The sequence below is a fragment of the Chlorocebus sabaeus genome, chromosome 6 (assembly GCF_047675955.1).
Source record: "Chlorocebus sabaeus isolate Y175 chromosome 6, mChlSab1.0.hap1, whole genome shotgun sequence".
Lineage (NCBI taxonomy): Eukaryota > Metazoa > Chordata > Mammalia > Primates > Cercopithecidae > Chlorocebus > Chlorocebus sabaeus.
Window position 1 is genome coordinate 41,361,211 of NC_132909.1, and position 27,636 is coordinate 41,388,846.

Here is a 27,636-nt window from a genome sequence, read left to right on the forward strand (position 1 = left end):
ATGTCCTCTGCTCCTAGAGGCCCAGCCTCTGTGGCCCTGTGACCTGCAGGTTTTGGGAGATCCCCAGCTAAGACGCCAGGTCCTCCCTGGAAGCCTAGAAATGGTGAGAATGCTGGGTCGGACATCCGGGGAGAGGGGAAGGGGCTGGTTGGAACCGGTGGGAAGTGGCAGTGGCGGGACTCAGGCCTCCCCGCAGTCAGCTCCAGAATCTGCGCCGGAGTTTTCCTAGGCCAGCTCGCCCTCAGTCCCCTTCAGCCACAAGATGGCGGCTGCGCTGACAGCCAGGACCCCGGGCGTCCTCTCTCTTCCCTGCGCAGTGACTGTGGCCTGGTCTGGAGCCCTCTCTTGGCAGCTCTGCACCCGCAGCGCGGCGTCTCTCCCAAATCGTTCAGGAACCACGGGAGGGTAGTCTGAGGAGAATCCTGACTTGGGGTGCGGGGTTCATGAATGGGAAGAGCTCTGGTCTGTGGGGTTCTGAGTCCCTCTTTTCTTTTATTAAAAATGAACAGAAGTCACTGCAAAAATATTAAGTAATTTAAAGAGTGATTCAAAAATTGTAGGCCGGGTGCGGGGACTCACGCCTGTAATCCCAGGCCAGTATGGTGAAACCCTGTATCTACTAAAAATTAAAAAATTAGTCGGGCGTGGTGTCACGTGCCTGTAATCCCAGCTACTAGGGAGGCTGAGACTGGAGAATCGCTTGAACCAGGAAGTCAGAGGTTGCAGTGAGCCGAGATGGCGCCACTGCACTACAGCCTGGCGACAGAGCGAGACTCCGTCTCAAAAAAAAAAAAAAAAATGTAGAGTACCCAGCTATGGTTTGTCGTTTGTCGTCCATAGCAAGGACTTGAGGAAAAGACTTTTATAAGGTGCGATAAGGAAAACTAAACTCAATAATTGGCTAAGTACAGTTGCATAGTTTCTTAATTTGTACGATCAAGGCGGACATTTCCTTGTTACGTAATCATAGGTTAATTATAGTTAGCTAAGCATCAATTTTGTTTCCCCCAGTTTAGTAATTTATAAAAACATGCATTTGAGGCCGGGCCCTGTGGCTCACGCCTGTAATGCCAACACTTTGGGAGGCCCAGGTGGGCGGATCACCTGAGGTCGGGAGTTCAAGACCAGCCTTACCAACATGGAGAAACCCCGTTTCTACTAAAAATACAAAGCCGGGCGTGGTGGTGCATGCCTGTAATCCCAGCTACTTGGGAGGCTGAGGCAGAAGAATCGCTTGAACCCAGGAGGCATAGGTTACCATGGGCCAAGATTGCGCCATTGCACTCCAGCCTGGGCAAGAGTGAAACTCCATCTCAAAAAAACCAAAAACCACACATTTGAGTTAAATTTCTTTAAAGTAGAAATCCAGGGACCATAGCCACCTCAGTCTAGTTGCCTGCCATTTGATTATTTTCACACTCCACAGGAGGATAATTTTCTGATTTTTTTTTTTCTTTTTGTGAGAAGGAGTTTCACTGTCACCCAGGGTGGAGTACAGGGGCGAGATTTCTGCTCATTGCAACCTCTGCCTCACAGGTTCAAGAGATTCTCCTGTCTCAGCCTCTGAAATAGCTGGGATTACAGGCACCTGCCACCATGCCTGGCTAATTATTGTATTTTTAGTAGAGAGGAGGTTTCACGTGGGCTAGGCTGGTCTGGAACTCCAGACCTCAGGTGATCCTCCCGCTTTGGCCTCCCAAAGTGCTGGGATTACAGGTGAGAGCCACCACTAGTGGCGCAGGAGTCCCCAGTTTTTTTCTTTTGAGACGGAGTCTCCCTCTGTCGCCCAGGCTGGAGTGCAGTGGCCGGATCTCAGCTCACTGCAAGCTCCGCCTCCTGGGTTCACGCCATTCTCCTGCCTCAGCCTCCCAAGTAGCTGGGACTACAGGCGCCCGCCACCTCGCCCGGCTAGTTTTTTGTCTTTTTAGTAGAGACGGGGTTTCACCGTGTTAGCCAGGATGGTCTCGATCTCCTGACCTCGTGATCCACCCGTCTCAGCCTCCCAAAGTGCTGGGGTTACAGGCTTGAGTCACTGCGCCCGGCCAGGAGTCCCCAATTTTTAAACAGTATCTCAGGAGCGTAGATGGGTTCACTGGGTTTGTTACTGACATCTGCAGTAAGGAGAATACTGTGCGACTGAGTCCTGAATCAGGGTCTGTGCTGAATGGGTGGTGTCAGAATGCAAATTTTAGACAATGAGTTGATGTTGGAGAATCTTGGTGTTCAGCAAACTCTACAGATTTGGTGCCAGAAGAAAGATACCACAGAGGCCTGGCCTGGAATGAAACTCTGGGAGGCTCTGCTTTTCTGTCACAGTGCCTATTGTTTTGTGATTCTAGGTCTCCTCCCAGGTTGAGAGAGGACTGAAAACTTAAAGAAGCTATGATAGCAGATTCCCTTTTTTCACAGCTGCCAGCACAGGATTTCTACTCACTCACAAACACACCCACTAGACACTGAGGTGTCTACACCACTCCCAGGGCTAGACACCACCCTCAGGAATTTCACCACAGCATTTTTGATCCTAATGTTTCTTGCCAAAAACCCACAAGTGTCTACAGGTCTTCCCATATTCCCTTCCCAGACACTGAATCTGCAGCAGCAACCTGTTTTCTCCACCCACCTAGGGTTCTGGACCACCTGTTCATAATCTTATCTGCCTGCATGAATACAGAAATAACTTAGAGTAGAGTCACACCTGGGCCACTATCTGTAGCACAAACCAGTCCTGTCGCCTACATTGCACTCTCCCAAACTCATGGATTTTTTTCCTTTTAACTTTTATTTTTTGTTCCTGAGGACACGTGTAGGTTTGTTATATAGGTAAAATTGTGTCATAGGGGTTTGGTGTGCAGATTGTATTGTCACTGAGATACTAAACATTGTACCAAATAGGTGTTTTTTTTTTTTTAACATTTTTTGTCCTGCCATCATCCACTGTGAACTACCCCTCAGTGTCTGTTCTCTTTGTGTCTATGTGTTCTTATTGTTTAGCTCTTATAAATGGTAACATATATTTATTATTATTTTTTGAGATGGAGTCTTGCTGTGTCACCCACACTGGAGTGTAGTGACCAACTCCTGGCTCACTGCAACCTCCACCTTCCTGGTTAAAGTGATTCTCCTGCCTCAGCCTCCCAAGTAGCTGGAATTACAGGTGCCTGCCACCACACCTAGCTAATTTTTGTATTTTTGTAGAGAGGGGGTTTCACCATGTTGGCCAGGTTGGTCTCGAACTCCTGATCTCAGGTGATCCACCCGCCTCGGCCTCCCAAAGTGCTGGCTTTACTGTCTCTGCATTAGTTTTCTAAGAATAATGGTCTCTAGCTTCATCCATGTTGCTACAAAGGACATGATTTTGTTTCTTTTTGTTTTTTGTTTTTTGTTTTTTGAGACTGAGTTTTGCTCTGTAGCCCAGCCTGGAGTGCAGTGGCAGGATCTCAGCTCACTGCAGTCTCCGCTTCCCGGGGTCACGCCATTCTCCTGCCTCAACCTCCCGAGTAGCTGGGACTACAGGTGCCCACCAACTGGGACTACCCTATTTTTAGTAGAGATGGGGTTTCACCATGTTAGCCAGGATGGTCTCGATCTCCTGAGCTCGTGATCCGCCCACCTCGGCCTCCCAAAGTGCTGAGATTACAGACATGAGCCATGGCGCCTGGCCTTTTGGTTTTTTTTGTTTTTCTTTTGTTTTTATGCCCACACAGTATTCCATGATGCTTATGTACCATAATTTGTTTTTATTAAATCTTTTATTTTATTCTTATTTGAAGAAAAGATCTTACTCTTTCACCCAGGCTGAAGTGGAGTGGTGTGATCTAGGCTCAATGCAGTCTCAATCTCCTGAGCTCTCCTGTCCTACCTCAGCCCTCCAAGTAGCTGGGACTACTGTCACATGTCGCCACACCCACTAATTTTTTATTTTTCTATTTTTTGCGAACATGAGGTTTTGCCATGTTGCTTAGGCTGCTCTCAAACTCCTGAGCTCTGGCAGTCTACCTGCTTTGGTGTCCCAAAGTGTTGGATTACAGGCATGAGCCACCATACCTGCCCATACCAGATTTTCTTTATCCAGTCTATCATTGATAGGCATTTAGGTTGATTCCATGTCTTGGCTATTGTGAATAGTGCTGCAATGAACATGCATGTGCATGTGTTTTTATGATGGAATAATTTATGTTTCTTTGGGTATATACCCAATTACGAGGTTGCTGGGTCAAATGGTAATTCTGTTTTTACTTATATGAGGCATCACTACATTGCTTTTTATAATGGTTGAACTAATTCACACTCCCACCAGCAGTAAATAAGCATTCCCTTTACAACCTTGCCAGCATCTGTGATATTTTTCACTTTTTAGTAATAGCCATTCAGAGTTGTGTGAGATGATGCCTCATTGTGGTTTTTCTTTGTGTTTCTCTAATGATTAGTGATGAGCATTTTTCATATGCTTGTTAACCACATGTATGCCTTTTTTTGAAAAGTATCTATTGATGTCTTTTTGCCTAATTCCCGCCTCCCCCACCAGCCCAATGGCATCTTCCTCTGTCACCCAGGCTGGAGTGTGGTGGTGCTATCTCACTACAATCTCCGCCTCCCGGGCTCAAGCAATTCTGCCTCAGCCTCCGGAGTAGCTGGGATTACAGGTGCCCACCACCACGGCCAGCTAATTTTTGGGGTTTGTTTTTGTTTTCGTTTTTGTTTTGAGAGTCTTGCTGTGTCTCCCAGACTGGAGTGCAGTGGTGCGATCTCAACTCACTGCAAGCTCCACCTCCCGGGTTCACACCATTCTCCTGCCTTGGCCTCCCGAGTAGCTGGGACTACAGGCGCCCACCACCATGCCTGGCTAGTTTTTTGTATTTTTAGTAGAGACAGGGTTTTTGTATTTTTAGTAGAGACAGGTTTCACCCCGTTAGCCAGGATGGTCTTGATCTCCTGACCTCGTGATCCACCTACCTCGGCCTCCCAAAGTGCTAGGATTACAGGTGTGAGCCGCCATGCCCGGCCTAATTTTTGTATTTTTAGTAGAGTCAGAGTTTCACCATATTGGCCAGGCTGGTCTCAAACTCCTGACCTCAGGCGATCTGCCCACCTTGGCCTCCCAAAGTGCAGGGATTATAGGCATGAACTATGGTGCCTGGCCTAATCAATCTTGATTTTTATATATAGTGTAAGAGAGGGGTCCAGTTTCAATCTTCTACATAGTGCTAGCTAGTTATTCCAGCAAAATTTATTAAATAGGGATTTTTTTCTCAAATTCCTCTTGTCAGCTTTGTCAAAGATCAGATGGTTGTAGGTGTGCAGAATAATTTTGGGGTGCTTTAATCTGTTGTTTTGGTCTCTGAGCCTGTTTTTGTACCAGTACCATGCTGCTTTTGTTACTATAACCCTGTAGTATAGTTTGAAGTTTGGTAATGTAAGCCCTCCAGCTCTGTTTCTTTTGCTTAGGATTGCCTTGGTTATTTGGGCTCTTTTCTTGTTGTTCCATATGAATTTTAAAACAGATTATTTTGGTTCTGTTAAGAATGTTTTTGGGCCAGGCACGGTGGTTCATGCCTATAATCCCAGCACTTTGGGGAGGTCGAGGTGGGCAGATCACCTGAGGTCGGGAGTTCAAGACCAGCTTGACCAACATGGAGAAACCCCGTCTCTACCGAAAATACAGAAATAATTAGCTGGGCATGGTGGCCCATGCTTGTAATCCCAGTTACTCAGACTGAAGCAGGAAAATCGCTTGAACCCAGGAGGCAGAGGTTGCGGTGAGCTGAGATCAAGCCATTGCACTCCAACCTGGGCAACAAAAGCGAAACTCCATCTCAAAAAAAAAAAAAGAATATTTTTGGTAGTTTGATAGGAATATTATTAGATCTGTAGATTTCTTTGGGCAGTATGCCCATTTTAATGCTATTGGTCTTTTCTATCCATGAGCATAAAATGATTTTCCGGCTGGGCGCGGTGGCTCAAGCCTGTAATCCCAGCACTTTGGGAGGCCGAGACGGGCGGATCACGAGGTCAGGAGATCGAGACCATCCTGGCTAACCCGGTGAAACCCCGTCTCTACTAAAAAAATACAAAAAACTAGCCGGGCGAGATGGCGGGCGCCTGTAGTCCCAGCTACTCGGGAGGCTGAGGCAGGAGAATGGCGTAAACCCGGGAGGCGGAGCTTGCAGTGAGCTGAGATCCGGCCACTGCACTCCAGCCTGGGCCACAGAGCGAGACTCCGTCTCAAAAAAAAAAAAAAAAAAAAAAAAAAAGATTTTCCATTTGTTTGTCATCTCTGACTTATTTAAGCAATTTTTTGTTGTTGTTGTTTTTATTTTTGTCATAGAGATCTTGTACCTCTCTGGTTAATTAACTGTATTCTTAGATAATTATTTTTCTGTGGCAGTTGTGAATGAGATTTTGTTTTTGATTTGGCTTTTAGCTCAGATATTGTTGATGTACATGGATGCTACTGATTTTTGTACATTTATTTTGTATCCTGAAACTTTTTTGCAGTTGTTTGTCAGTTTAAAGAGCTTTTCTGCCAATGACTATAGTCTTTTCTAGATATAGAATCTTGTTGTCTGACAGCAAACATAGTTTGATGTCCTCTCTTCCTGTTTGGATTCTTTTTTTTTTCTCTCACCTGATTGCTGTGGCCGAGACTTCCAATTCTGTGTTGAATAGGAGTGGTGACAGAAGACATTCTTATCTTGTGCCATTTTTTAAAGAGAAATGCTTCCAGCTTGTGTCCATTGAGTGTGTGGGCTGTGGGTTTGTCATAGATAATTCATTATTTTAAAGTAAAGTACCTTCAATGCCTAATTGGTTGAGGGCTTTTAACATAAAGGATGTTAATTTTGTTCAAAGCCTTTTTTTTTTTTTTTTTTTTTTTTTTTTTGCTTCTATTGAGATGCATGTAAGAGCTGGCCTCTGCCTGAGATTCACAAGACAGGGCCAGGTTTTAGATTAAGAAGGTAATGAAAACCAACAGGAGGAATTTTTCTGCATTGTGACATCTTAAAAAGAACCCCTTTGAGAATGTGGCCCTTTGAGCTTTTCAGGTCTTGTCCAGTGACCTGCTACAGTTACATGAGAGGATCCCGGTGTAAATAGAATCTGATAGCAGAATCTTTAAGTAAAGATGAGCATCTTAGGAGTGAGAGATCAAGACTACAAAGTATCATAGCCATGACCACAACTATACCTACTTGTAAAATGTGATACTGGAGTAGAACATTTTTATCCTTCCTCTTACCCAAAAGCTAGCAAATCAGGACAGGTGATTCAGGTTCTGGAGCTTTACCAGGGTCCTTCCATTTTCTATTTAGAATCAGCCTAAATCTTTTCTGTTTTTGTCAAAGATCAGCTTTGGCTTTGGGTTAGGCTTACATTTGGGCCATCAGCGCATGGTCACGGGAAACCCTCCCGGAATCACCTGGGCATCTTTGAGACATTTGAGGATTTCCAGAGCAGAGTTGTTTCACACTGACAAGAGTGGTTAACTCTGCTTCTGTCTCAGTGTAAGAGAAATGGGTCATCTTGTGTTTGTTCCTTCCCTCATACAAGAGATATCTTTGGTTGGTACCCAGATGACAGTTTCTTCAGATTCCTAGTACTTGGGAGGAAAAGATGATGTTCTGGAGATTCAAACTAAATGCTTCCATCTCATGTGGTCGTTAGAATAATAGATGAAGCAGTCGAGGTCCCTACTGTTGTGGGATAATTTAGGAATCAGACAGAGGGGTTGAGGAAGATTTATTATTTAGGTGCACCGGCCCCTTGGGATTAACATCCAAAAGGACTGAGCCCTGAACAAAGAGTTCAGTTACCTTTTAAGCATTTTGTAGGGCGGGGGGAGATCTGTGCAGGGGGAAGCATATTACAGAAGTGAGAAAGACAGTTATTCAATTAATTGAAACATACCTTACATCATTTCTTACTTTTCAAGGAAAAACATGTTTTATGACTTGAGTTTATCTGTCTAGTGACCTTGCAGCTACACAGCTAGAGAAACAGGGTCTTCACAATGCCTGGGAAAGGGAAAGATAAGGCTCACTAGCCACAGAAAAACAGTTAATTTTTAAAGGACTCCAGCTGTTTCTCTTCCTCAGGGGGAATTGGGTTTTCTTACCTAGAACTGAGGTTTTGCTTACACATTCTTTCTTTTAATTCCTGTTCCACTACCATCCATCAACTTTTAGTCCAGACTAGCAACTGGATAAATAATGAATTAAGCACCATATGGTTGATACAATAAATAGATTTGTGCAACAAAAAAAAAAATTGGAGTTTTTTGGTGTAAGTGACCCAAATAAAAAATAAACAATGTTTATATTGTTGTGACTTCTGATGTCATCACCTGAAGGGATGTTCAAGGACAGAAGAATTGTTATTATTTTTATTTCTTTTTTTTTTTTTTTTTTGAAGGTTTCAAATGTACTTTATTTCTTCAATAATGCCATATCTTAATGGGTACACAGTGCTATAATTTGGCATCAATTATGAGCTGTTTTTAAAACAAATCATTATTACACCAGCTGAGATGATTACTGATTTCTCCACTCCTTTGGGGTAACTCTGCCAACAGGGGACAGGTTCCATTCTATTCCAATTTGTGTTGCTACATATGTCCATGTAGCAATACAGAAAGTGGCTCCACCAGCTAATACAGCATTACCGTATTTGTCATGAAAATCAGGTGTACGTTTCTGGTGGCTCTGCCTTGCCATTGTTTGCTGAATGCTTCAAACTTGGAGACGATTTAGTGCGTTTTTGACCAAGGGAAACATCGTGAAGGTGAAGCTAGAACTGCGACAATGTAGCTGCTGCTTTGGTGCAAATTCTCTTCAGGTACCCTTGAAGAGAGCTGAAAAACTATTTTTATTTCTTTTACTTTGCTAAGAATACATATTTATTTTCTAATAAAATTATTCTAGATATCCTTAAGATATTTGTTTAAATGGATTATTAGTATATATTATAAAATTGACAGGGCAGTAGCTAAAAAAGTTTAAAGTTACACAAACTCTGGGATTTGTTTTTCTTAGGTAAGCTTAGGAAACAGAAATGGAAGTACCCCAGTGTCACAGAGAACAGAATTCTACATAGGCTCCACTCCCTGCTCCAGTTCTGTTTAGATTCACCCTAATTGGGGCTCTATTTAGGCCTATCCCCACCGTGGAGTCTTGCCTCAAAAAACTGATTTAATGAGAACAGAGTTTTGGTTGGTGAATCCTGCTGCCTTTCTAGAGGTGGTGCTCACAATTTCCTGAAATCCAAAAGCAGACAAATGGGAATAATAAAGTATGTATTTTACGGTCTTATTTTTTAAATTTTTTATTAAAACCAGTGCTTGCGGAGACATTCCATTTAGCAACTTGTTTTCTATTCTTACAAATCAGTAGTTGCTCCACAAGTCACAAAAAATTAAATATAAACACAATAAAAATTCCTCTAAACTACATTAAATTTTTCCTTTATCCTTCTCATCTATCTATATAGCTTTTATTCTATACGTTTTATAAAAAATTAATGACAGAGAAACTGAAAAAATTAAAATGCTGTGCCCTTTATCTAAATCCTGGGAATTATTAAACACTTAGTACCAACTCCAAAGGTGTTATGATGATTAAGTCACATAATGTGTTATTCCCAGCACAGTGCTCTGCAACATCCTCTTGAGCACATAGAGCACAATGTTTAATAAACATTCCATCAGTACACTTGTACATGTTGTTATTTAAACACAGACTTATTCAGACATGGCTGCTTTCTATTTTCTCTGTATACTCTACAGAGCCAGCAAAGAATATGATACTTTAGGATGGAGAGTGGTTGTCTTTATTTGCCCTAGAAGTATTTGTGTTGTGACAAGAGTAATGAGTGTAAGGGACTCTGTGCTATGCCTGCTTTCTCTAATGCTAATCATGAGCCCAGGGGGAGTAACATCAACATTGACAGGGGACTTGTTTAAAACATTCATTTTGGACTCTTTTCAAACCTGCAGAATCACATTACATAGAGTGGGGCCAAAATTACTAAGTGATTTGTAAGCTCATAAAAGCTTGAGATTAAATGCTTAGCTAAGTGGTTATAAGCCCAGACCTCTAATTAGGATTACATGGCCAATTTGCAGAAAAATCCTTACTTATGGTTTTTCCACAGGTTTTGTTTATTGTTTTAGGTGGAATCATACTTGTTGTTTTAATTCAGTACCTCATCTAATTCCATGGTGAGGCCAGAATCAACAATGAAGGGTTCAAGACATTCATGAGAGTTAAGGCAGAAACCTTTGCACTTAACGGTGGTTACAGGGCCTGTTTTATTTGGGTTTGGGTTTGGGAGAGACAAGGCAGTGTGGCCCATATTACCATTACTATAGCAGAAATTACTGCTGTCTGTGGCACCCTAGGACAGAAAAGAAGAAACTTATATTTTGATCTTCATGGAGCAGCTCATTGATCCTGAATCTCTTCTGGTATAGAGGACAGAAATGGATGGAATTTTTCTGCAGGTCTTGGTCCTTCTGCCTGTGAGTGTGGTGGAAGGAGGTACATGGGTGGTGCTGACACCTTTAAAGGCATATTCTCAAGATGTAGGTGTAATTGGTGCAGAAAATGTCATCTGAGCAGGAATTCCAGAGGAGGAAAAAAATTTTTTTTTTTAGCTAAATGTGTCTCATCAAGAGCTGTGTCCACTCTGCCTTCTGAAATGCCATGCATTTTTACATGCAAACCTTTACTTCTCTACTTGTGTTTTTCCTCACTAATGAGTTTAACTACTTAAAAAATTCTTATAATAGTCAAGGGTCTCTGAAAAATGTTTTTTCCCATATACCAGAGCCTTCTACATCATGGCTTCTTATATGCCATGCAGAATTCTCTTTATGCATTTGTAATCTGCTGTATCAAAAATGTTCCGTTTGTGGCTGGGAAGGTGTGAATACTCAAGATTCCTATTGGAAGAAGAATGGGGTTCTTAGTAAAAATGGAAAACTTGTAATATTGAGGTTCCATCTGTGTTCTTCATTAACTCTATGCAGAACAGGATTAAGAAAATGTTTATTTAAAGAGCATGGCATTTATTACCCAGAAAGTCCTGAAAAAAAAATTGGAAAATACCTGCTCTCTGGAGTGCTAAAGAAAGACTACTTAAAAATCACTATTAAAAATGACAGAACATGGGAGATATCTGTGTCTTGAACTTTGCATAAAACAGATGGTTCTTTATGGTTAAATTCGGACTACAGTTTACTTTTGGGGAAAATGTCTCAGTGGTGATGCTATGTTCTTCTGTGCATCAGCACATCACAAAAATTTGTCCTAGTGCAGTTAATATTAGTGATTCACTTGGTTTAGGAGCCCTGTGACAGATTTTTTTTTTTTTTTTTTTTTACTAGAAAGCTAATTATTTTTCTTTTCATTGTAAATTATTTTTATGCAGCTGATGTGCATAAACCATCACATTTTATCTGGTAGCTGCCCCTCTTTCTTAGGTTTTCTTTGCATATATCTGTTTTTAGTAAGTGAAAGCTCTCATCATCTTTTACAGTCCAGAAAGACTAGGAAAAACAGGGTCTTTTACTTACTGGATGTTTGACAAAATATTCCTGGGCCAAAAACATTGGCATTACTGGTGAACTTGTTAGAAATTCAGAAGCTAAAAAAATAAAAAAGAAATTCAGAAACTCAGACTTTATTCTAGATCTTCTGAAAAAATAATCTGCATTAACAAGATATCTAGTTTATTCTACACATTAAAATTTGAGAGGTACCTGCTAACTCAACATGTCTTTTTGATCTGAAAAATATACACAGCTCATTCTGTGTGATGTAAATATAGCACTAAAAAATGTACGTTTGTGTTTATGCCCTTAATTTTATACTTTATTCAGAAAAATAGCATATATATACTGATGTTGTGGCTCCTATGCCACTCTCTTTCCTCAGAGTTAGAGAATACATTAGAGATGTCCTTTCTATTTGTTAGTTTTCCTTCTAACAGTCAGGACCCTCCGCTGCAGTCTGTTGGAGTTTGCTGGAGGTTCACTCCAGACCCTGTTTGCCTGGGTATCACCAGCAGAGGCTGCAGAACAGCAAATATTGTAGAATGGCAAATGTTGCTGCCTGATCCTTCCTCTGGAATCTTCATCTCAGAGGGGCACCCAGCTGCATGAGGTGTCAGTCAGCCCCTACTGGGAGGTTGTGTCCAGAATTGGTGGGTTCTTGGTCTCACTGACTTCAAGATTGTCGCCGCGGACCCTCGCGATGAGTGTTACACAGTTCTTAAAGATGGTGTGTCTGGAGTTTGTTCCTTCAGACATTCAGATGTGGCTGGAGCTTCTTCCTTCTGGTGGGTTCATGGTCTCACTGTCTGAAGTGAAGCTGCAGACCTTCATGGTGAGTGTTACAGCTCTTAAAGGCAGCACGTCTGGAGTTGTTCGTTTTTCCCGGTGGGTTCATGGTCTTGTTGGTTTCAGGAGTGAAGCTACAGACCTTCGTGGTGTTACAGCTCATAAAGGCAGCGTGGACCCAAAGAGTGAGCAGCAGCAAGATTTATTGCAAAGAGCGAAAGAGCAATGCTTCCATAGTGGGGAAGGGGACCCCAGGGGGTTGCCACTGCTGGCTGTCGCAGGCAGCCTGCTTTTATTCCCTTATCTGACCCCACCCACATCCTGCTGATTGGTCCATTTTACAGAGAGCTGATTGGTGCATTTACAATCCTTGAGCTAGACACAGAGGCTAGACAAAAAAGTTCTCCAAGTCCCCACTAGGTTAGTTAGACACAGAGTTAGCTAGATACAGAGTACCAATTGGTGTATTTACAAAGCTTGAGCTAGACATAGAGTACTGATTGGTATATTTACAAACCCTGAGCTACAGTGTATTTACGATCCTCTAGCTAGACATAAAAGTTCTCGAAGTCCCCACCAGATTAGCTAGATACAGAGTGCTGATTGGTGCACATACAATCCTCCAGCTAGATATAAAAGTTCTCCAAGTCCCCTGGCTTCACATAGTGGATCCTGCACTGGGGCTGCAGGTGGAGCTGCCCGCCAGCCCCCAGCTGTGCCTGCACTCCTCAGCCCTTGGGCTCTGGATGGGACCGGGCACCATGGAGCAGGGGGCAGTGCCCATCCAGGAGGCTCGGCGCTGGAGCCCACTGCAGGCAGGGGAGCTCAGACATGGTGGGCTGCAGGTCCTGAGCCCTGCCTAGTGGGGAGGCAGCTAAGAATTTGAGTGCAGCACCGGCAGGCTGGGAGACTGGCACTGCTGGGGGACCCTGCGCAACCTCCGCAGCTGCTGGCCCTCGTGCTAAGCCCTTCACTGCCCTGGGCGGGTGGCCCCGGCTGGCTGCTCCATGTGCCGGCCGCTGAGCCAGAGTCCACGCCCCTGTCCACCCCTGCAGGAACTTGCACTGGCCCAAGAGCGCGGCCCACAGCCCCAGTTCCCACCTGCACCTCTCCTTCCACAACTGCCCGCAAGCAGAGGGAGGCGGCTTCGGCCTCAGCCAGCCCAGAGAGGGGCTCCCACAGTGCCCTGGTGGGCTGAAGGACTCCTCAAGCACCACCAGAGTGGATGCCGAGGCGGAGGAGGCGCTGAGAATGAGGGCTGCTAGCACATTGTCACCTCTCAAGGTGTGTCCCAATTAGGCTACTCAGGGGTCAGGGGAGGCAATCTGTTCATTCTCAGATCTCACACTCCATGCTGGGAGAACCACTACTCTCTTCAAAGCTGTCACACAGGGATGTTTAAGTCTGAAGAAGTTTCTGCTACCTTTTGTTCAGCTATGCCCTCTCCCCAGAGGTGGAGTCTATAGAGGCAGTCAGGCCTCCTTGAGCTGTGGTGGGCTCCACCAAGTTCGAGCTTCCTGGCTGCTTTGTTTACGTACTCAAGCCTCAGCAATGGTGGACGCCCCTCCCCCAGCCTCACTGCTGCCTTGCAGTTGGATCTCAGACTGCTGTGCTAGCAGTGAGTGAGGCTCCGTGGGCATGGGACCCTCCGAGCCAGGCGTGGGATATAATCTCCTGGTGTGCCCTTTGCTAAGACTGTTGGAAAAGCGCAGTATTAGGGTGGGAATGTCCCAATTTTCCAGGTACTGTCTGTCACAGCTTCCCATGGCTAGGAAAGGGAATTCCCCCACTCCTTGCACTTCCTGGGTGAGACAACACCCCACCCTGCTTTAGCTCACGCTCCGTGTACTGCACCCACTGTCTGACAAGCCCCAGTGAGATGAACCCAGTTCCTCAGTTGGAAATGCAGAAATCACCCATCTTCTGTGTCGCTTATGCTGGGAGCTGTAGACTGGAGCTGTTCCTACTCAGCCATCTTGGAACCTCTATCAGGTAGTTATAAGTAAGGAAACAATAGGTGCTGGAGAAGATGTGGAGAAATAGGAACACATTTATACTGTTGTTAGTACTGTAAACTAGTTCAACCATTGTGGAAGACAGGCGATTCCTCAAGGATCTAGAACTAGAAATACATTTGACCCAGCCATCCTATTACTGGGAATATGCCCAAAGGATTATAAATCATGCTGCTGCTGTAAAGACACATGCATAGGTATGTTTACTGTGGCACTATTCACAATAGCACAGACTTGGAACCAACCCAAATGTCCATCAATGATAGACTGAATTAAGAAAATGTGGCACATATACACCATAGAATATTATGCAGCCATAAAAAAAGGATGAGTTCATGTCCTTTACTGGGACATGGATGAAACTGGAAACCGTCATTCTGAGCACACTATGGCAAGGACAGAAAACCAAACACCACATGTTCTCACTCGGTGGGAATTGAACAATGAGGACACTTGGACACGGGGTGGGGAACATCACACAAAGGGGCGTGTAGTGGAGTTGAGGGAGAGGGGAGGGATAGCATTAGGAGATGTACCTAATGTGAATGGCACATGTATACATATGTAACAAACCTGCACGTTGTGCACATGCACCCTAGAACTTAATAGTATAATAAAAATAGAAAAGTAAAAAGAATACATTAGAGAATATTTCTATGTTGAAAATTATTTTATTAGATAATTTTAGTCACTTCTATAAGTCAGAACCAGTTCTCTACTCTCTCATTTGACCCTGAGTCACAATAAAAATTCTGCCTGTGGCCATTTGGTAAATGTGTGTGGGGGTATGTCTTTAGAGTCAGAGAATAGGGAATATTTCTGTGTTAAAAATTATTTTCTTGGATAATTTCAGTCACTCCTATAAGTCAGAACCTGTTCTCTCTACTCTGTAATTATGCCTTGAGTGAAATCAAAAATTCTGTCCATGACCACTTGGTAAATACATGTGTGTCTTGTTTGTGTGTTTTTCAGGGACCACTGACATTTAGGGATGTGACTGTAGAATTCTCTCTGGAGGAGTGGCAATGCCTGGACACTGTTCAGCAGAATTTATATAGGGATGTGATGTTAGAGAACTACAGAAACCTGGTCTTCCTGGGTGAGGATAACATCAATACTCAATTCCTAATGTACCCTAAATACTTCATTTTTGGTTTTTTTGTAGAATTATTTGGTAATTTGGTCATTTTTGATAATTTTTTTTTTTTGCATAAATGAGTTTCAAACCCCTGTTTTCAAGAAAATCATAAGGATTTGTCAGTGTAGGAAAAAGAAAATTCAAGATGTTTCATCTTGAGCTGAACTTTCCACATTGCTGAACTGATGTGTATCCCTCATTCTAGATTAGTGGTAATTCCAGAAATTTAGTGGTGTAAAATACTATTGCCCACACCTTAAAATCTAATTGCTACCACCAATTTTTTAATTCAGTACTACTGGGTAGTGAATTAAGAACCTACAAATATACAGTGTTTTCTAAATATTTTTTTTTAAATTTTTATAAATTAGTGTTTTGGGATAAATGTATTAGAATATTGTATTACATCCTCTTTACTGAGCACATTACTAAGTTGGTAATTGGAGAATATGAGCAAGATGCATGTTACTTATTTTTAATAAAACAGGTATTGCTGTCTCTAAGCCAGACCTGATCACCTGTCTGGAGCAAGGAAAAGAGCCCTGGAATATGAAGAGACATGAGATGGTAGCCAAACCCCCAGGTAGGTGAGAGTGAAAGCCAATACAACAGATGACACAGATGAGAGATCCAAAGGTCAAGGAGAAAGAAAGCAAGTCCTTAAAATGTCATTTGGGAAGCTGTGTTCCAAAGGGTATAGTTTCTGGAAGTCTGAGGCTTGTTTTTTTTTTTTTTTTTTTTTTTCTTTGTTCTCACATAGGGGCATTTTCTGTCTTATGCTTTTAAATTCTCTAAAGATTCTACTTTCAGTCATTTTTCTTCAAGTTTACAGTGAGAGCCAAAGTCCTCATGGCATATAAGAGACTGTACAATCTGACTCCTTTTTCATTGTTTTTAGGGACACAAATATCTGCATAATTTTCAAAAACTCTATGTTAAGCTGTTTTTTAAGTTCTGTTTTTGCATCATGTCTGAAATGAATGGAGTAGTGGTTTCTTTTCCATTGAATTTTTAATTTTTCTGCACATTCCATCTTTTTAGTATATTACTGAGAGAGAGTTTGGAATGATAAAATATGATGTCGTTCTGCTTTATTTTTTTTCCTCCAGATTGCTTTGGCTATTCAAAGTTTATTGTAGTTTCATGTAAACTTTAGTCTTGTATTTTCCATTACTGTGAAAAAAACTTGCCACTGGAATTTTTATAGGGAGCTTATTGAATCTGTATTTATTGAATCTATATTCTTTCAACTCAGACTCATAAAACATTTTTAAATTTATTTATGTCTTTTCTATTTCTTTTCTTAGCTATCTTATATCTTTCAATGTAAAGAATTTTTATCTCCTTGGTCTTTGTTCTCAGAGAGAAATTTATTTATTTATTTGTTTGTTTGTTTATTCATTTATTTATTTATTTATTTATGTTTTTGAGATGTAGTTTCACTCTTCTTGCCCAAAATAGAGTGCAATGGTGTGGTCGCAGCTCACTGCTAACTCCACCTCCTGGGTTCTAGCAATTCTCCTGCCTCAGCCTTTCAAGCAGCTGGGATTACAGGCACCTGCGACCATGCCCAGCTAATTTTTGTATTTTTAGTAGAGATGAGGTTTCACCATGTTGGTCAGGCTAGTCTTGAACTCCTGACCTCAGATGATCCACCCTCCTTGGCCTCCCAAACAACTGGGATTACAGGTGTGAGCCACTGTGCCCAGCCAGAAATTGTAAATAAGATTTTTTTTTTGTCTATTTTATCAGATAGTTTGTCTTAAGTGTATGGGACCATAACTTGAATGTTAATTTTATATTTTGTGAATTTACTGAGTTTATTAACTTAGACAGGTTTTAATGCACTGCTTATGGTTTTCTATATATAAGATCACGTAATCTACAAACAGCAAATTTTTACTTATTTGTCTTCAGTTTCAATGGCTTTTTGAAAATTGTTTTGACTAATTGTTCTGCCACATACTTCAGTGCTATGTTAAAATGGAAGCATTGACAAGCTGCACAATATAATTTTGCATTTGGTGTCTGTGAATTTGAAGAAGCAAACACCTCTTCAAGTTGCTATAAACTGGTTTCAGGAGGTAAAGATCTTCCATTGGGCCCCCAGGGTGATGGGATTCCCACTGGGTTTGTGATGGAGAGGGGTTGTAGCTTGGTCACAAGATTGCTGGGTCTGCACTAGCATCCACCTTTAGTTGGCTTGTTACAAGGGGCTTAGATAGTTGTAATTCCCATATTATTTTTGGACAGACTGGATATCCTTCAAAATTTTGCTCTGTAGGGCAGACACTAGGGCAGGTTTTTGTAGTTGGGTCTGTATATAATGTACCTTACATCGGGATGTAAATGAGTATGGCTTTTGCTGAGTACCACAGAGGATTTCCTCGGGTCACTGTGTTGCTTTCTAGGTAAAGAGAACTGGCCATAAACTGTGGCCCAGGAAGCTGGAACTGAAACTTTGAACTGCTAAAGGCACCACATTAAAAGCCAGGGTCTGCAGGCCTGCCCCCATGGCTATAAACGGGTGTCTTCCTCCAGGCCTGTGAAAGTAAAGAATCTCTCCCAGACTGTGGCTGAAAGGATTTTGAAGTAATTAGAGTAAATTCAGAATTCTCAGTGGGACCAAGGTGGGTTGGCCATTTCCTGTACTGTAGCCAAGACCAGGGATCCTGTAGTTTGCCACTGGAATGAGAGCCTACCTTCTGAAGGGAACACTCTTCAATCTTTGGCTTAGCAGAATTTCACAACTTCATCCCTGGACCTTAAAGATCTCTTAAAGGCAGTTATTTTGGAGATGGGGTCTTGCTACATAACCCAGACTGGTTTTGAAATCCTACCCTGAAGCGATTCTCCACCCTTAACATATCATGTAGCTGTTATTACAGGTTCAAGCCATGAGGACTGGTTCTCTCATAAAGGTATTTTTGTCAGGGATGGCCAACAAATTTTCTTCCTGTGGCGGAATAGACAAATAGGACACCTTTTATTTTTCCATCTTACTAATGTCACCCTTTCTACAAATTTTTAATTTCTATTTTCTGTTTCAAATTTGCCTGTAATTTTAGATTCAGACATTAGGAACAATAAACTAGAATTTACATGTTATGTTTGAAGTAAATTAGATAATTAGTAGGCACTCCATATTTACTAACATAGTTACTTATAAATTTAAGTTTGCTGCAGGCAAACAGGAATTATAAGCTTTTCACCCACTTTCTCTAGCCTATATCTAAATAATAACAATTTATGTCTCAATATTTGTTTTATATAACAGACTCTAACCATAATCTATATATAATATGTATATAAAATATATAGTAATATATATTAAATTACATACATATAATTTAGCAATGTAAGGCTATTCCTTGCTTCTAAACTTGAATTACAGCAGTTTCATTTTGTGAAAGAATAACATACAATTAAAACATAAACATGATCTCTAGTTTATTTTAAATGCTTATTTATTAAATGTTTCTCATTAGAATCTTCTATTTATGATTATACTGCATTTTCTCTAAACTTTTACTGCCACATAGTGCCTGTCAGTGATTCAAAATACCTGCCTTCAGTAAGTACACAGTTACTGTCAAATATTGTAGCTATCTAGACAATTTTTTTTTAATGGTACATCAATGTTGCATACCAGATTATATGAGTAAACATTTTATTATTGTTTTGCAGTTCCATGTTTGTGTTTTTTTCAGTGTAGGTTTCTTAACATCAGTTCATTGCGAGTTTTTTGTTTTACTTACATACTATAATTTTAGACAATTTGCAATTCTGTTTGTACACTTTAAGTCAATATACGAGATAAACCATCCAGGCTGGGCACAGTGGCTCACAGCTTTAATCTTAGCACTTTGGGAGGCCGAGGTGGGTGGATCACCTGAGGTCAGGAGTTTGAGACCAGCCTGACCACTTTGGTGAAACCCTGTCTCTACTAAAAATACAAAAAATTAGCCGGGCATGGTGGCGTGCACCTGTACCTGTAATCCCAGCTACTCGGGAGGGTGAGGCAGGAGAATTGCTTGAACCCAGTAGGCAGAGGTTTCAGTGAGCCAAGATCATGCCATTGCACTCCAGCTTGGGTGACAGAGCAAGACTCCTCAAGGAAAAAAAAAGAGATAAACCATTCATCCATTCATATGTCTGTCATGATCAGATTATATAGGTGTGTGTTATTATCTATACCCCAATTTTGGTTATCGCCTATGTATATATTTTTTAGCTGATTTTTAGTTGTTTTGTCTAAGTGAGTAGTCATGGAAATAGTCTTATTTTCACCATGTGTTTAGTGAATATATATTTTTTTGTGTTAAAAACTTCTGTGATTTGAAGGTATTCTTTTTTTAATATTCTTTCTTTTTTGTCATTTTTTTGAAGTTAATTTTTGAAAGGATTTATAACTGTATTTTTTTCAGTTTTTCTCCTAAAACATTTATTGTTGAAAAAATAGATAACATAAAATTTACCATCTTTTTTTGAGATGGAATCTTGCTCTGCTACCTAGACTGGACTGCAGTGGCATAATGTCGGCTCATTGTAACCTTTGCCTCCCTGCAACCTTCGCCTCCCGCATTCAAGCAATTCTCCTGCCTCAGCCTCCTGAGTAGCTGGGATTATAGCCACAGGCAACCACACCCAGATAATTTTTGCATTTTTAGAAGAGATGGGGTTTCACCACATTGGCCAGGCTGATCTTGAACTCCTGACCTCAAGTGATCTGCCTGCCCCGGCCTCCCAATGTGCTGGGATTATAGGTGTCAGCCACCACGCCTGGCCTAAAATTTACCATCTTTAATCTATTTATGTGTACATTTCAGTCCTAGGAAGGTGGTGGCTCACATCAATAATAGCAGCATTTTGGGAGGCCAAGTCAGAAGGATTACTTGAGCCCAAAATATGGAGACCAGCCTGAGCAACATATAAAGACCCCCCCTCTGCAAAAAAAAAAAAAAAAAAAAATTAATAGCCATCCATGGTAGTGTGTACCTGTTGCCCTAGCTATTTGGGAGCTTGAGTGGAGAGTATTATTTGAACCTGGGAGTTTGAGGCTGCAGTGAGCCATAGTTGTACCACTGCAATCCAGCTTGGGTGACAAAACCCTGTTTCCAAAAAAATGGCATATATTTCAGGCATGTTAAGTACATTCACATTGTTGTACAAGAGACTTCTAGAAATTTTCCATCTTGTAAAACTAAAACTCAATACCCATTAAGTAAAAACAACCCATTTTACCCTCTCTAGCCATTGACAAACACCATTTCACTTTCTGTTTTTATGAGTGTGACTACTTAAAATATCTCGTATTATGGAATTATATAGTATTCATTATTTTGTTACTGGCTTATTTCAGGGGACACAATATTCTCAGTTAATCTTCAAATATGACAAGATTTTATAATGCCAAATAATATTTCATTGTATTTATGTATTATATTTTTCAACGTGTTTCCAGATTAAAAGACATTTGGGTTTCTTCAGCCTTTTGACTTTAATACAATAAATATGATTGTTCAAATTTGTCTTCCAGGTCCTGTGTTACATGTTATAGATACAGATTCATAACTGAGATTGCTGTATTCTATAATTTTATTTTTAATTATTTGAGGTACATTTATAACCTTTTTAAATAATGGCTACATTCCTGAGTTTCACTAGCAATCAACATGGGTTTCATTTTCATTGCATCATCAACAGATTTGGTTTTTTTGTTTGTTGGCTTTTTGTTTTGAGACGGAATATAGCTTTGTTGCCCAGGCTGGAGTGCAGTGGTGCGATCTTGGCTTCACTGTAAGCTCTGCTTCCCGGGTTCATGCTATTCTCCTGTCTCAGCCTCCAGAGTAGCTGGGACTACAGGTGCCCGCCACCACACCTGGCTAATTTTTTGTATTTTTAGTAGAGACAGGGTTTCACCGTTTTAGCCAGGATGGTCTCTATCTCCTCACCTCGTGATCCACCCTCCTCGACCGCCCCAAGTGCTGGAATTACAGACGTGAGCCACTGCGCCCAGCATGAAGATAATTTAAAAACTATCAGCTGGGCACGGTGGTTCACGCCTGTAATCCCAGCACTTGGGGAGTTCGAGGCAGGTGGATCACCTGAGACCAGCCTGGCCAAGGTGGCAAAACCCCATCTTTACCAAAAATACAAAAACATTAGCCGTGCATGGTGTTGGGCACCTGTAATCCCAGTTACTCGTGAAGCTGAGTCAGGAGAATCGCTTGAACTCAGGAGGCGGAGGTTGCAGTGAGTCAACATCGCGCCATTGCACTTCAGCTGGGCCACAAGAGCGAAACTCCATTTCAAAAAAAAAAAAAAAAAAACCTAAATTTCTAGCTATTGTTCATTTTTACTTGTCAAAAACACAACAATTTATAATAAAATATTTTCAAATATTCATATTGCTGAAGTGTTTTCGTCTTGCAAAACTAAATCTCTACACATTATACAACTACCAATTTTTCGTGTATTGTGGCACTTTTCAAACACCGTTCTGTTTTCTGTTCCTTGTGGTGTAACTTTATATATCTCATACAATCTCTGTCTGTTTGTGGCTGGCTCATGTCACTTTGCAAAATGTCATCAAGATTTATCTGTGTAGTTGTTAGAATATTTTCTGCTTTTTGGAAACTGAGTATTCCAATATTTTTACATTTCAAATTATATGTATTGAATAATTTGGTGACAGAAACTAGCATTGTTTTTACCTATTGGCTTTCAGTAACAATGCTACAATTATGGGTATGCAAATGACTATATGACCATATATATGAAAGTTTATGTGTTGCATTCTATTTGATTTGTCTTGTTTTCAGCTTGATACTCATACCAAATTGCTTTAATTCTGTAGCTTTGTAATCTGTTTTGAAATTAGAAATTATAATGCCTCCAACTTTTTTTTTTTTTTTTTTTGAAGATTGTTGGGTCTTTTGTTGTCTCTTGAGATAGCACTATGCATTTGCTATTGCTATTTTTTTCAAAAATGCAATGAGAAATTTGAAAAATATTGCATTAAATCTGTAGATTACATTAAATAGTATAAACATCTTTACAATATTAATTATTTTAACCTTTGAACAAGAGCATGCTTGAGTGTATTGTTGAATTTCTATATATTTGTGAATTTTTCAATTTTTTCCCATTGTTTTATATTCTTATTCCATTTTGTTCATAGAAAGTAATCCATAAATTTTAGGGTGTTTGTTTTGTTTTGTTTTGAGACCGTCTCTGTTGCCCAGGCTGGAACCCCCCCTGCCTCCTGGGTTCAAGCAATTCTTGTGCCTTAACCTCCTGAGCATCTGAGGGATTATAGGTGCATGCCACCAGACCCAGCTAATTTTTGTATTTTTAGTAGAGACAGGGTTTCACCATATTGGCCAGGCTGGTCTCAAACTCCCGACCTCAGTTGATCCACCCGCCTTGGTCTCCCAAAGTGCTGGGATTATAGGCATAAACCCAAAGTTTTAGGTGTTTTTTTTGTTTTTTGTTTTGTTTTTGTTTTTGTTTTTGTTTTGAGACAGAGTCTCGCTTTGTCACCCAGGTTGGAGTGCAGTGGTACAATCTTGGCTCACTGCAAGCTCTGCCTCCTGGGTTCATGCCATTCTCCTGCCTCAGCCTCCCCAGTAGCTGGGACTACAGGCACCTGCCACCACGACCGGCTAATTTTTTACATTTTTAGAGATGGGGTTTCACCATGTTAGCCAGGATGGTCTTGATCTCCTGACCTCGTGATCCACCCACCTCAACCTCCCAAAGTGCTGCAATTACAGGCATGAGCCACCGTGCCCTGCCAGGTGTTTATTTATTTGTTTATTTATTTAGTTATTTTTATTTTTATTTTTTGAGACAGAGTCCTGCTCTGTTGCCCTGGCTAGAGTGCAGCAGCTGTAGTCTCCACTCACTGCAACTTCCACCTCCTGGGTCCAAGCGATTCTCCTGCCTCAGCCTCCCAAGTAGCTGGGATCACAGACATGCACCACTATACCTGGCTAATTTTGTATTTTCATGTTGGCCAGGCTGGTCTTGAACTCCTGACCTTAGGTGATCCACCTGCCTCAGCCTCCCAAAGTTTTGGGATTACAGGTGTAAGCCACCGCGCCCAGCTCAAAATTTTAATTTTAAAACATTTGTTAAGATTTATTTTTTTGACCTAACCAGTGGTCTATCAAAAAGGGTGTTTTTCCTGATGTTGAGAAGTGTTCTCTATAACTGTTAGAAATACTTGTTTTATACTGCCCTCAAGTCTGCTGTTTCCTTACTAATACTCTCTTTTATTATTATTATCAGAGAATGTGAGGTATCAAAATATCCTGCTATAATTACATTGCTTTTTATGTGTTTCTTCAATTATGTCAATATTTACCTTACATATTTGGAACCCTAATGTGAGATACACATGTACACACACGTGCGCATATGTACAAATTTTTCATAGGTTCCCAGTGAATAAATCTATTATTGCTTAATGCCCTTCTTTGTCTTTTTGGAGTTTTGACTTCATATATATTTTATATAATATGAGTTTTTGACTCAACATGTAGCTCATGTAATACTAATTTGAACTTTTCTGCTCTCATTTGGTTAATATCTGGATAAAATGCCTATTTCAATCTTGCCACTTTCAGGCTTTATTATTATTAGTTCTAAACTGACTCTTGTAGAAAGGCAAGTTGGGTCTTGAGTTTTAATTTTTTTTGAATAAATCCCTTTATTGAAACTATGTCTCTTGATTAGAAAGTTAATTATACATATATGTAAGTAATTTTCTGAAAGGCAAAGACTTCCTGTTATTTTATTATTTTATTTGATTCTTGTATTTTTATCCCTCATTTTCTGTCTTCCTTTGTGTCTATTTCATTTTAGTATTGATGAGGTTTCACTTCTTTCTTATTTTCTTTTGGGTGTCTACACAGATATTTTCTTTGTGATACCTTGGGGATTCCATAAAACCTCTAAAAGATAAAACAGTATATATTTAATCTGGTGAAAAATGAACTTCAGTTATATACAAAAATTTTTCATCATTACATCTGCCCTCAACTTTATTATTGATATTGCTGATTATATCTTTTTAAGTTGTATATTTATTAACAGATATTTACAATACTTTCTGTACTTTTATTTTTCTAATTTTAGAGAATAATAACAAATGTTTTCTGTCTCCTTATGAGAATGCTAAGGCATTCTGTTTTAGTGTATGTATGTTTCCCAGGAACTGTATTTTTATATGATTGTGTGTTCTTGCATCATGTTATTTTCAGTGGAAGAAAGTTTTTTCAGCATCTTTGATAAATAGGCCATCTATAGTGCCAATATACTGTCTCAGGATTTAGTTATTTTAGAAGGTCTTTATTATTATTATTTGGTAGGACATTTTTGCTGGTGATTATTCTTCTCACTTGACAGCTACTTTTCTTCAGGGCTTTGACAATATCACACAGTTTTCTTCTGGCATGCAAAATTTTCTTCTGAAAAACTCACTCTTTATTGTGTAACTATGCTTACAAATGACACATCACTTTCATCTTGCAGCTCTTCAGATTCTCTCTTATCTGTGACATTTTAAATTGTTCTTATAGATGTGTGTTTTAGTTTGTGGAACTTCTTTATTTTTATACTATTTTTCTTTAGAATTGGTTATTATCTCTTTTTGTGTTTTTTACCTCCACAATTCCTGTTTTTAAAATACTTTTATAATGATTGCTTTCTGAAAATTTCATGATTTTTTTGAAGGGGCCATGTTACCCTAATATTTTGTATACATTGTAATCTTTGATTGAGACTTGGACATTTAAGAAAAAAAAAAGCCACCTGTCACAATCTTTACAATGTAGCTTTATCCTGGCACAGTCTGAAACCAGTTGTCATGGCTAGTCATTCTGGGAGCCTTTCAAACATATTCTTAGAATGTGTCTTATCTGAAATGTTTTATTTTCTAGTTTAAAAAGTTTATTTGCATTTATCACTTGCTACACTTGATGCCTTTCTGTGGTACTGTAGTCTCTCTGCTGGTATGACATTTACCTTTGGTCTCAGCAGTCTCAAATTGTCATTCCAAAGTATACTGTTTTTTTTTCAGCATTTTATTTAATGAGAGACTGAAACCAGGGTCTTGAAAGACCCCTAAAAGCCAGACATAAAAATATATGTGCCAGTATTTTTCTTGTCTTTTAAATAGAAACAAGGAGTTGGCAATTTACTTCTAAGTACACTATGATATACTGGGGAGAAGGAAGTTCTGTGTTGGGTTAATATAACAGACTTTTTCTTCGTGTTACTTTTTTCATTGTTTTCACCTGGGGCACTTCACACATTTATTTATAAATTTTCCAAAAATGTGTTTTGGTCAGTATGTTTTTGTTACATTTTATATGTTTTTGAATAAATTAGAGGCTGTGTTATTTTGCTATGCCATCTTGGTTATATAGTTTATACAATTTTATAGGTTAGATTTGTAAAAAATACTTACCTGAGTCCAGTAAGTGGAGTAATTTGTTGTTTTAATTTCTTTTAGTTATGTGTTCTCATATTGCTGAAGACCTTTGGCCAGAGCGAGACATAAAAGATTTTTTCCAAAATATCATACTGAGGAGATATGATAAATGTGGACGTGATAATTTACAATTAAGATTAGGCTGTAAAAGTGTGGATGAGTGTAAGGTGTGCAAAGGAGATTGTAATAGACTTAACCAATGTCTGACAAGAACCCAGAGGAAAATATATCAATGTGATGAATATGAGAAAGTCTTTTATAAATTTTCAAATGCAGACAGACATAAGATAAGACATACTGAAAAGAAAACGTGCAAATGTAAAGAATGTGGTAAATCATTTTGCATGCTTTCACAACTAACTCAACATAAGAGAATTCATACTAGAGAGAATTCCCACAAATGTGAAGAATGTGGCAAAGCCTTTAACAAGTCCTCAGCCCTTACTCGACATAAGATAACTCATACTGGAGAGAAGCCCTACAAATGTGAAGAGTGTGGCAATGCTTTTAATCGGTCCTCAGCCCTTTCTCGACATAAGAGGATTCATACTGGAGAGAAACCCCACAAATGTGAAGAGTGTGGCAAAGCCTTTAACAGGTTTTCACACCTTACTCGACATAAGATAATTCATACTAGAGAGAAACCCTACAAATGTGAAGAATGTGGCAAAGCCTTTAACTGGTCTTCACACCTTACTGAACATAAGAGAATTCATACTAGAGAGAAGCCCTACAAATGTGATGAATGTTGCAAAGCCCTTAACTGGTCTTCAGCTCTTACTACCCTTACTCAACATAAGATAATTCATACTAGAGAGAAACCCTACAAATGTGAAGAGTGTGGCCAAGCCTTTAACCGGTCCTCAGCCCTTACTGGACATAGGATGAGTCATACTGGAGAGAAACCCTACAAACATGAAGAGTGTGGAAAAGCTTTTAACCGGTCTTCATACCTTATTCCACATAAGATAATTCGTATTAGAGAGAAACCCTACAAGTGTGATGAGTGTGGCAAAACCTTTAACCGGTCTTCACACCTTACTCAATATAAGATAATTCATACTGGAGAGAAACCCTACAAATGTGAAGAATGTGGTAAACCTTTTAATCGTTTATCAAACCTTACTGTACATAAGAGAATTCATGCTCGAGAACCCCAACAAAGTGAAGAATGTGGCAAAGCTTGTAACCATTCCTCGATCCTTACTAAACTAATAAGGGAATTCATAGTAGAGAAACTGTACAAATGTGAAGAATGTGGCCTGGATTTAACAAATACTCAACATTTACTAAGCACAAAAGAATTCATGAGAACTCATGTGGAAGATAAAGCTTAGAAATAAGAATGTGACAAAGCCTTTACAAGTTCTCAACACATAATTTATACTGGAAAGAAATCCTAAAGTGTGAAGAATGTCACAAAGCCCTTAACAAGTCCTCAATTATTAACAGATATAAGATGTTTCATACTGGTGCAAAACTCTACAATCCTGAATGTCACAGTGCTTTTAATAACACCTCAAACTTTTCTAAACATTAAAAAAAGGAAAAAAAAGATTATACTATTGCAAAACTCTAGAAATACAAAGAATGTGAAAAAGCTTTTAAATGGTTTTCACACTTGACTGCAGGTAAAATAATTTAT

General features: G+C 40.1%; 2 protein-coding genes across 2 annotated transcripts; one reads left to right on the forward strand and one right to left on the reverse strand.

Moving 5' to 3' along the window:
• LOC119622662 (uncharacterized) lies at positions 1–27,617 on the forward strand. The gene is given in 5 exon segments (XM_037995103.2): positions 1–81; positions 83–103; positions 15,325–15,451; positions 15,978–16,073; positions 26,013–27,617. Coding segments are annotated over 5 exon segments (1,641 nt in total). The 3' UTR covers positions 27,329–27,617.
• Positions 8,381–8,854, reverse strand: LOC103234253 (cytochrome c oxidase subunit 7B, mitochondrial). Its single transcript, XM_037995105.2, is given in 1 exon segment — positions 8,381–8,854. A coding segment is annotated over 1 exon segment (243 nt). The 5' UTR covers positions 8,775–8,854; the 3' UTR covers positions 8,381–8,531.
• Positions 27,618–27,636: the final 19 nt, after the last annotated feature.